The sequence below is a fragment of the Emys orbicularis genome, chromosome 7 (genome assembly GCF_028017835.1).
Source record: "Emys orbicularis isolate rEmyOrb1 chromosome 7, rEmyOrb1.hap1, whole genome shotgun sequence".
Classification (NCBI taxonomy): domain Eukaryota; kingdom Metazoa; phylum Chordata; order Testudines; family Emydidae; genus Emys; species Emys orbicularis.
In genome coordinates this window covers 82,113,275-82,122,759 of record NC_088689.1, presented here as the reverse complement: position 1 = coordinate 82,122,759, position 9,485 = coordinate 82,113,275, and the positions used below count along the sequence as shown (strand labels likewise).

Genomic DNA, 9,485 nt, shown 5'->3' with positions numbered 1-9,485 from the left:
CTCTCCAGAATGAACTCTGGCTGTAACGTGATTCTGCTCCAAGGGACGCATGCTATGGCAGAGACCCTTATCCATCAAAGTCAATGGGAGCTGCGGGCTGGATGGGCACTCTAGAAAATCCGGCCACTTATTTAGGTGCTGATTTAGGCGCCTAACTTCACAGATTTCGAGGCTACTGGCTTGTGTGAATTAATGTACTTGACATGAACGTGTGTTGGAAAATCCTGGTGCCCAGAGGGTTAAAATGCTGCACTTGATCCCAGCTGCATAGAATTAGCTGCCATAGCTCCTACCACCCTCCCATAAACCCCCTAGTCACTTAATCTACTTGATTAAATGAAGCTAATTTAGATGCAAAATCTGCTTCTCCTTTTTTATCCTTAAAGCAGCAGCTGCCCTGTTTCCGAGCTGGATTCATTTAATCTGAGAGAGCAGTGTCTGAGAAGGGGGGCACCTAGCCCAGCAGTTTTAGTTACTGTGGGAAGGGTGAATTCCACTGAGTTCCTGTGGAAGGTGCTCCGTACAGCAGATGCAGGCTCAGCCAATGTGACTAAGCATGACACAATGACTTCTCCCAGCAGCACCCGGACTTACGGTTGGCAGGTGGCCTGAGCTGTTTTTTTCCTTTTCCGCAGCTGCCAAAAAAAGCTAGTGAAATTGACTTGTAGCCTGAGAATGGCAGGAAGAAACTATGCTAAGACGCTGAGTGAGATACAGCCTGCTGCATCATTGTCCCGCCTGTGCTAGCATCTTCACTGGTAGGGTATCCAGGAGGTTAGTCCATGTCTCTCCTCTGCCTGCTTCCTTCCCATCAGCTGCTTAGGGGTAGGATCCCTAGGCAAAGGGAGCTGTTCATACTCGGTGGTGATAAATGCTCCCTCCTGCATGTTAATGGAGGGATGAAAGCACCCATCAAAGAGGATTCCTCTGTTCTCTCAGCAGGAACTTAGTGGATAACGAGGCAATTAAAACCAAAACAAAGTGGCACAAAGCTAACAAGGCTGCAGCTGCTTGAAATCTTTAATTAAAAATCCTCTGACTCCAGCTTAATGTTCTTTGAGCAGGCTCTGCTCCCACTCCCCCTGCCCCCCAGAGGGAACGTGCTGCACCTCAGTTAGAGGATTGAAATGGCAGCTGTTGCTGGCTGCAGCTTCCTTGGGATCCAGCGGGAGTCAAACCCTTTCTGCACCTTTTACAGCCCCGAGGCCTGCGGAGCAGGAGCGGTGGGACCTCCCTGCTAGCAGGGGCGTTCGTTTAACCAGGGAGGAGAGCTGCACACGCAGCAGAGTGAGTCCCTGGGGCTGCCATCTGAACCAAGGCTGCTCGTACCTCGCTAACAGAGAGGAGGGGCACTTCCTTCCTCTCCCTGTAACAGAAGGGAGGTGTCAGTGCAACATTAAGGTGAATGGGCTGCCAGGATCATTCCATGCTCACACAACAGCCAAGGGGAATACTGCACAGCAGCTAACACAGCAGAGCACCATTGTGCACCTTTGGGAATCCTCACCAGGGCTATTCCAGGTGTGAGGAAGGGCCCCTGTGTGCTGTGATGGAATCAAACCCTAGTCTGGCCCATGTGCCCCAGACTTCTCCCAGAGAAGGGCTGGACCCGGAGAGCCTAACCCACCATTTGCTCTTTTACCCAAGAGGTATAAAACCAGGACTTGCTTCCAATCTCCTCGTTCTTGGAGCCAAAGTCCTTTCCTTCCCACCAGGTGCAGAAGGTTCAGTCCAACTCGTTCCTCCCCTTCCCCAGAAGACAGGCTCTGCCTGTGGGACATAGCACCATGTGTGCAATATGTCCCCCCCTCCCAATCTCTCAGTGCCCAGGAGGCTGTGGGCACTTTCCCACATGATATAGCGAAAGACACTACACTACATACAACAGGACTGTGTCCCAGCAACACACACAATGGGGATAAGCCTGCTGCTCTCACACCCACATACCACAAGGAAGGGGACAGTGGGCCTGAGCTTTGCCCAGAAGGCTGTCAGAGGAACAGTGGGGAGAGGATGGTGCATAAACCTCAGGAACTGGGTTTGATTCCCAGATCTGCCCACCAGCTCCTTGTGAGACCTTGGACAAGTCACTTCCCTCTCTGTTCCTCAGTTTCCCCAGCTGTACAATGGGGTGAACAATACTGGCTACTCCATGAGGGGTGTGGGAAGGACTGATTAGCAGCTGCGAAAGTGCTGTGAGATCCCTGGATGGAAGGTGCTCCAGGAAGCAAGAGAGCATGCCCTCAGCTCTCTGACCTTCCATGGAGAAGGTCCCAGCTTCCCATCCCCTCCAAGCCATCTGGGCAATAGTTCCAGCCCTGCAGATCTGAGCTGCTCAAATGGCACCCTGGGGAGAGCCCTCTCAGCAGCTGGTCCCAGCTGCTACAAGGCTGGAGCCCTGCTCTACAGAGAATATGCAGACTAAGGCCCTTGGCTGGCTCCACTCAGAGTGGCTTTAAGGAGCAACCCCAGTTGAAGTGCACAGGGAGGTGCTGAATGGCTCTGCCACTCCTGGAGCTTGGATTTCCAGGAGAGCCACACTAAGGTTGCCCAGGGTGAGCCTCGCCCACCCAGCCGAGCCCTAGCTCAGGCATGATGTTCTCCTTAGCTTCACCTGTCTCTAGTCTTGCTCATGGAGATCCCAGGCCCCTCTGCTCCAGGGCTGCTCCTTAGTCACCACCCAGCCTTCATTCCCTCAGCCTCAAACCCTTCACCCAGGTGGGCTGAAACAACCATCAATTAGCTTTAATTTAGAGAATCTCCACGGGGTGCCTGAAAGGCTCCTCTGCCCATGGGAGAAGGTAGCCGTGGCCCTTCTCTCCCACCTCCTGTTCCCCAGCCTGCACCCCTACACCTTCTCCAAGGCAGACTTCCCAGCCCATGGCAGAGGGGCAACATTACTCAAGGGCAGATGGTGCCTGTTCCATCTCTACTACCATGATCCCCTCTTCTCTGCACTGCAGCGCCTCCTTCTGGATTAGGGCTGTGGGGGCCCGGGGTAGCCCTCCCTGCAGGTTTGCTTGTTGCTAGGAAATACTGATCTTTACTCCTATAAAAGGACGGGGAAGGGAAAATTCCAGACATGCCTAATTACAAAGGGATATAACAAGTCCCCCCCACTGCAATACAGCCCTGGTGCTTTATCAATGAGAACATTCTGCACTAGTGTTGAGCCCAACCAGGGGAAGCAGTTCTGAATTCCAGCTTTAATCCTTTCGCCTCTGGTTGTATGAAGTCTGAGTGTGGAGTAGTTCATACGGGGCTCCGATGATAAGCACCCAGCTGTTCCAGCTACTAGACCTGCGTATGGCTGGGAAACCATTCAGCACCAAAGCACATATGGGCTAAATGGCTTCTGTCTGTCACACACAGTGTCTGATGGCAACTATACCACCATGCCCAGGGCTGCTAGGCATTCTGGGAAGAGCAATTTCATGGAGTGGGCACAATGCTATAGACATTTCCAGTATTAAAAATAGAGAGTTAGTTAGAAAGCTAGCTCCAGAGACACCCTAAGCAGGTGACTTCCCTGGTCCAATGCCCCAGGAACTGTGCGTGGCACCTTGAACATTCCCAGGGAAACTTGGTTTCAGCGTGGTACCTCAGGGCTGGATCCTTTTGCGGTAGAGATAAGCATTGCTCACCTGGTTCATGATAACTAGGCTGGTGAGAATGGGGCACAGCACTGACAGGTACCAGGAAAGACCTGTCACTGTGGTGGTAAACCACAAGGAGCACATGGCCAGCATCAAACTGGCACAGCCCAAGAGGTAACCCACCAGCCCCGATGTGGCATGGTAGACCTTCAGCTTGGCCAGCGTCCAGTTCTTCATCAGCTTGGGGTAGAGGAGAGCAACGCCGCCTACGCACTGCATGCTGGCATAGAGCACGGTCAGCAGGCCTGTCAGGCCATGCCAGGTGACAAAGTGGGCCTTGCTGTTAAGGTACTTGTTGTAGCTGATGATAGCCAGGCCCAGCAGGGCACAGAGGAGGGCCAGCAGCTGCAGGGCCCAGTGGAAGCGGACCTTGGCTTTGCGAGAGAAGGAGCGGAGCAGCGAGCTCTCCGGGGAGAAAACCAGCAGGGCTTCAGTCATCAAGAAGGAGAACTGAGGGGTACAAAGGAAGAAGGTTCGTCATGGACACTACACGGCAGCAGGCAGGCTAGTGCTGGCAGCAGCCACTTTCTCTCCCCAGCCCCACAGAAGCCAGAGAACTGTCCCCACCCTTAGCATCACATCCTGGAGACGGCCCCTCCAAATAGCCAACCAAGACTTTGGAACAACCAAAGGAATGGTTGCCTCCCTCCTGAGAGGCCAGTTCAGGTTTTACACTGAGCCCTACAGCACCAAGAGACAGGGCTTTGGGAGAGTAGCCAGTGCTGTGTGAGCAACCAGAGAAAGATGGTCCAGTGGTTAGGGGGCTAGACTGGGGCTTGGAGACCCCGGTTCAATTCCCTGCTCCACCAGGCACTTCCTGTGTGACCTTGGGCAAGTCATTTAGGGCCATATTTTTAAAGTAACCTAACTCCTATTGATTTAAATGGGAGTCAGGTGCCTAAATAACTTTAAGAACATGGTCCTTAGTCTCTCTAGGACTCAGTTCCCCATCTGTCAAGGGGGAATACCACCACCTCCCTATCTCACAGGGGAGCTGGGAGGGGAAATACATTCATGGCCATCTGGGGTCCAGACAATAAGGTGATAAGTGCCTAAGATACATAGATTCAGTACAGCTGGTCTCCATAGGCTCTGTTACATTCCTCAGTGTCATGGCTCTGAACTAGGCATCTCCCACTAACATGGGATGTAACCCACTGCTCCTGCCACCCCTACAACTCACATATGCTATTACCACCAGCCTTTCCAACTCCCCCCTGCAGCAGGTGGCTGTTGAGTGATGCAAAGCGTGCCCAGGAAAGGGCTGCATAAGAAAGAAGAGCTGTCTGAGACATGCAGGTTAGTTCTGTTGGTTTTACGAGGCCCCCCACAGATCCTGGCTGCAGAAACGGTAACTAGAGGTTGTAACGCTAGAATATTTAGGGCAGAAGTTTCATGGGTGTTCAGAGTCCTAAGCCTCCAATCTAAGTTCCCGCTAAGCTGTGCAGCCGCACAGCAGCCTATTAAGCGCCACGCAGGCGCTCAGGGCTACAGCAGGGAGAGGCGTCTCTCCCTGCTGGCCCCAGCCCAGGACCTGCTGTGGACAGGGAAAAGGCACCCCTCCCCCGGCTCCAACCCAGCTCTGGACCTGCCATGGAAGGGAGAAGCACCTCTCCCCAGCAGCCCAGGTGCTTCTGTGGGGAGAGAGAGCTGGGGGGAGTCCTCTCACCCCACCGTAGCCCTGGGGCAGCCTGCACCCCAAACCCTTCATCCCTGGCCCCACCCCAGAGCCCCAACCCTCTGCCCCAGCCCTGAGCCCCCTCCCACACTCCGAACCCCTTGGCTCCACCCCCGCCACATGAATTTTGTTATGTGTACCAATATGAAGGTGATGTGTATTGGTGCACATAACAAAATTCATTCCGCACATGGGTGGGAAAAATTAGAGGGAACACTGCTCCCATTGGTTACAATTTTTCTCTCCATGCTGGCAAAGAACTTGTGGTTTAGAACTTGCTTGCGGCCATCAGTCTACTGCACCTGGCCAGATGCCTGGACCAGACTTAGCCCAGTAGCCCTGAACTCCTCAGGAGCCTGGCAGTGGTGCTGAAAGAGGAAGAGAGATACTTGAAGAGCTAAACAGATTTGGTTATAACCCAGGAGAGAGGATACCCAGCTGGGAGAGCAAGGACAAGGGGTGGGGAATCAGCTAAGTGGGATTCCAAGCACCACCGGTGCCTTGTGTCATCATTCAAGCCAGTGCAAAGCAGGTAGACAACTCTGTCATTCTGACTCAGCAACATTTTACACCTGCTACGCACTACGATGACGTGACGAGATGCAGGGCAACGCTGCACTGAGCCCATTGTGAGCAACCCCCAGCCCTGAGAGGGTGGGGTTACCACTGGCTACTGAAGCATAGATTACAGGGAAGGAGGCAGGTAACATGGAGCTCTTTTGTCCGACTTACCGCAAGTGACATTAAGAAAGGATGCCAGGAGAACAAGCCTGGAATGAAACAAGAAAGAGGAATGAGCCCTTTCAGACTAGCCATCCGGTGTGCCAAAAACTAATGTATAGCTGAAAAACCGCTAGAGGTATCACCTCAAAAATCACTCCGTGTTTTAACCTACCATTATCACATGCAACCACCTAAGATCGGATAGTCCAGGGGTCAGGGCGCTAGCTTGGCATTTGGGAAACCTGGCTTTAAAATCCCCTGCTCTGCCACAGATTTCCTGCATGACCCAGGGCAAGTCACTTTCGCTCTGTGCCTCATCTGGCTGGTGGGGTGTTGTGGGAATAAACACATTAAAGATTGCGAGGCACTCAGGTACTACAGCAGTGGAGCCCATACAAGTTCCTTAGCTAGATAGATTATAACTGAAAGTGATTGGAAAGAAACACACTGTGTTTTCAGTTTGTTTACTTCCTTTGACAGCACTTTGTGTCTCGTCACTTTCACCCATTTGGGTATTTTTTTCCACCCAGGGAACCATACTGTGAAATGTGACCAGACCTGCAAAAACAGGCAGTGGGGGACCCAGGGGCAGATGGGGATTATTTTAAACTCTTTATTTCAAGTTGACAGCGCAATGGTTGTCAGCAAAACCGTTACAGTTGAGGGAAGCCAGCGGGGTGATCCACTTGTGTGCAATGTACCTCTTCAGTCATCACTGAAAGTGGGGCTGGGGATCTCATCCTCCACATTATAAAAAACACCAAGAGAAGGAATAGGAGTCTGTGATTGCAAAAGGCCTAGCAATGGGTAGCTGGGAATGCAGCAGACCACAAGTGAGGTGCATTGGCAGAGCGGGAGCCCCAGGACTAGAATAGCAGGAGCATTAGGTAGGACGTTGCAGGTCAGGATTAATGTGCATTGGCAGAGAGGGGCAGGACTCAAATAGCCATAGGGGTGGCAGAGGTCCCTGGGGAGTTTACATAAGGCCTGCATGCATCCTCTGGCACTAGCCAACCCATCACTTTCAGAAGCACTAAAATCGATCCCACACATTTGTTTAATCATGGATGCTGTCCAGTAGCTCTGCCCCCCACTGGCTTCTACTTACTTGACCCAGGTCTGGCCAGTATGGCCACAAAGATGGTGAAACCAAGTGAGACAAGGTGGGCAGTGATGCCGGAAACGGCTCGCAAGGAGCGGTAGATCCGTGACTCTGTCTCGATGGTCAGAGCCATTGCGATATGAGCCGGTCTTCTGCCCCACGGCAGCAGCGCTTACACCATTCAACTCCCACTGGCTACACGGGCTGTCTAGCAGGTATCAGCTTCCCCAAGACATCCAGGCAAGGGAGAGATTCAACAAGGAAGCACCATAGACCGTTCCTGGCTTAAAGCAAGAAATTCTCTGCTGTCCTTCCTAGACATCCATGGATTATCTAGAAAGCAGGAAAATGAGAAAAATAAAGTTAAGTCCCAAAGAACAACAAGGGGTGAAAATTATCATTATACATCAGAAGGCTCATACAAGATCCCACCAGTGAATCTGAAGGATGAGACTCCTGAAGTTTGCCAAGGCAGTTTATAAACTGCAGATACTGGTTGCTTGTTCACTCACTCATAGGCAATGGCAAGTGTTCAGCCCCCCTAGCAGGGTGGGGCAGGTCTTTCCACATTATTGGAAAAATGTCAGGTGTGCTGCTGAAAGAAATATGCATCAACAACAAGACAATCTGAATGCCATTCAGGAGGACACGTGCTGAACAGCTCAGCCTGGAAGGAGCTCACGGGACCAACTTTAAAAGAGTCAAACTTTGTCACTGTTGATAGACAAGAGAGAACGGCTTGATTTAGGGGGATGTTATAACAATTCTGTGGGAATCAGCTAATTGAACATGGAGCATCACTCGGAACACATGGCCCTTTGTTCCAAAAATTCAGATGAGATCAAGAGGAGCTCGACAAGTAGAAGATATTGATACACCTAGCTGGAGCAGATCGGATCTATTTCATCCAACAGAGGAAGAATAATGGAGACGAAGTTACAAGCCGATATATTATACCACTGCAAGCCAATTATGGTACTATCATATTTCTGTCTATTGAACACAGATAGAACAGTGGCAGTGTGTATTTAGAATATGCAAAGTGTAAATCATTCCAGAGAGGAGTTTATAATACACAGGTCATCTCACCCACTGCCATGCGGGCTTGGTGCTCCTCCCACCAGATCATCAAAGAAAGAAAGCTTGGCTTCAAAGATCATTTAGACTCTGAAAAATGAGTATCATCATGACGTTCCATATTCAGTTCTCACCCAAGACACCAGATGGAGGGAGCTGTGTTTACAAGCCAAAAGATGACTTTTCTAACTGTCAGTGCTACAATTTCTATCTGGAATCTGAAAACCGGCTGGGTTTCTCCTTCCTGCCTCTTACATCCTTCCAGTGAAACAGATTCTGCAGCCAATTTCAGCTAATGCTGCAGAAGGCTCCTTTTCCTGAAGTCCTGAAGACGGGGCTGTCAAGTCAGCAGTGTGACTCCAAAATGCACATGGAGCAGATCCTGAAGTGAGAGTAGGATCAGACCCAGCTGGGACAAGAAGGGGCCATTATTTTTGTGACACTAGATGAACAGATCTCAAATAACTGCGAGGGCATGAGGCATGTTCAGGCCCACGCGATATGTGCCAAGGAGCGCTAGGGTTAAGATGACACAGGCACACAGCCTCCGCCTCCTCTGTAAACCCATCCCTAGGGCTTAGCCACACGTTGAGTGGAACAGGGAGAACGCTGTAGAGCTGAGTGGAAGGAAAGCAGAGGCCTCTCACTGACCAAACCTTTCCTCAAGCCACCTGCCCCGGAGGGGACCTGGCAATGGGACCAGAGAGCCGGTTCAGGGACCTGCTCTGTACCGGGAGAGCGGCCATGTCAATGTCACTTTACGGGGCATGATCGCAGGACACCCAGCACCTGCGTGGCGGGAAGCAGCAAAGAGTCCGGGCATTTCAACACTCACCAGGTCACCCTGCTCCTCACCAGCCCCCCACGGGCCTCAGGGCATTGCTGGCAGCCACTACTACTGGGAGGTCTGCATGCCCCCTAACCCCACCCACCATGGGGCCCGTGGAGCCCAGCTCTCTCAGGGGAGTGGAGGGGCTCAGCGCAGCGGGGGGGGTCCCCGGTTCCCCCACGGGGTGGAGGGGCTCAGCGCAGCGGGGGAGGGTACCGCGGGTGGAGGGGCTCAGCGCAGCGGGGGAGTCCCGCGGCTCCCTCGGCTCTGGGTGCGGGCTGCCGCGGGGGTAGCCTCACCTGATCCTGGATCACCAGCATCTCCTAGAACTCGGAGACAGGCAGGAAAAACAACCCCGCCTCCTGATTGGGTGGGGTCTGCCGTCCTTCATTATATTAACCCTCCTCCTAGGGCCTCTGA

At 52.3% G+C, this 9,485-nt stretch overlaps 1 protein-coding gene across 2 annotated transcripts; it reads right to left on the bottom strand.

Annotated features, from left to right (window-relative positions):
- Positions 1–964: 964 nt before the first annotated feature.
- LOC135881135 (transmembrane reductase CYB561D2) lies at positions 965–9,427 on the bottom strand. Of its 2 annotated transcripts, XM_065407674.1 has the most exons (5): positions 9,365–9,427; positions 7,166–7,492; positions 6,067–6,104; positions 3,645–4,106; positions 965–1,366 (listed from the first exon to the last, which is right to left on the bottom strand). In XM_065407674.1, exons 2-5 carry the CDS (start codon positions 7,290–7,292, stop codon positions 1,334–1,336), a joined length of 660 nt encoding a protein of 219 aa, XP_065263746.1. In that variant the 5' UTR covers positions 7,293–7,492; positions 9,365–9,427; the 3' UTR covers positions 965–1,333. The 2 variants fall into 2 exon arrangements, with proteins under 2 accessions (XP_065263746.1, XP_065263745.1); XM_065407673.1 differs by lacking the exon at positions 965–1,366 and having other exon boundaries at positions 3,067–4,106.
- Positions 9,428–9,485: the final 58 nt, after the last annotated feature.

Coding starts and splice junctions, on each gene's coding strand:
- LOC135881135 (XM_065407673.1), bottom strand. CDS start 7,292: ATGGCTCTGACCATCGAGACAGAGTCACGGATCTACCGCTCCTTGCGA. Junction 6,105..7,165: donor ACTGGCCAGACCTGGGTCAA/GTAAGTAGAAGC, acceptor GTTTCATTCCAG/GCTTGTTCTCCTGGCATCCT. Junction 4,107..6,066: donor CTTTCTTAATGTCACTTGCG/GTAAGTCGGACA, acceptor TGTACCCCTCAG/TTCTCCTTCTTGATGACTGA.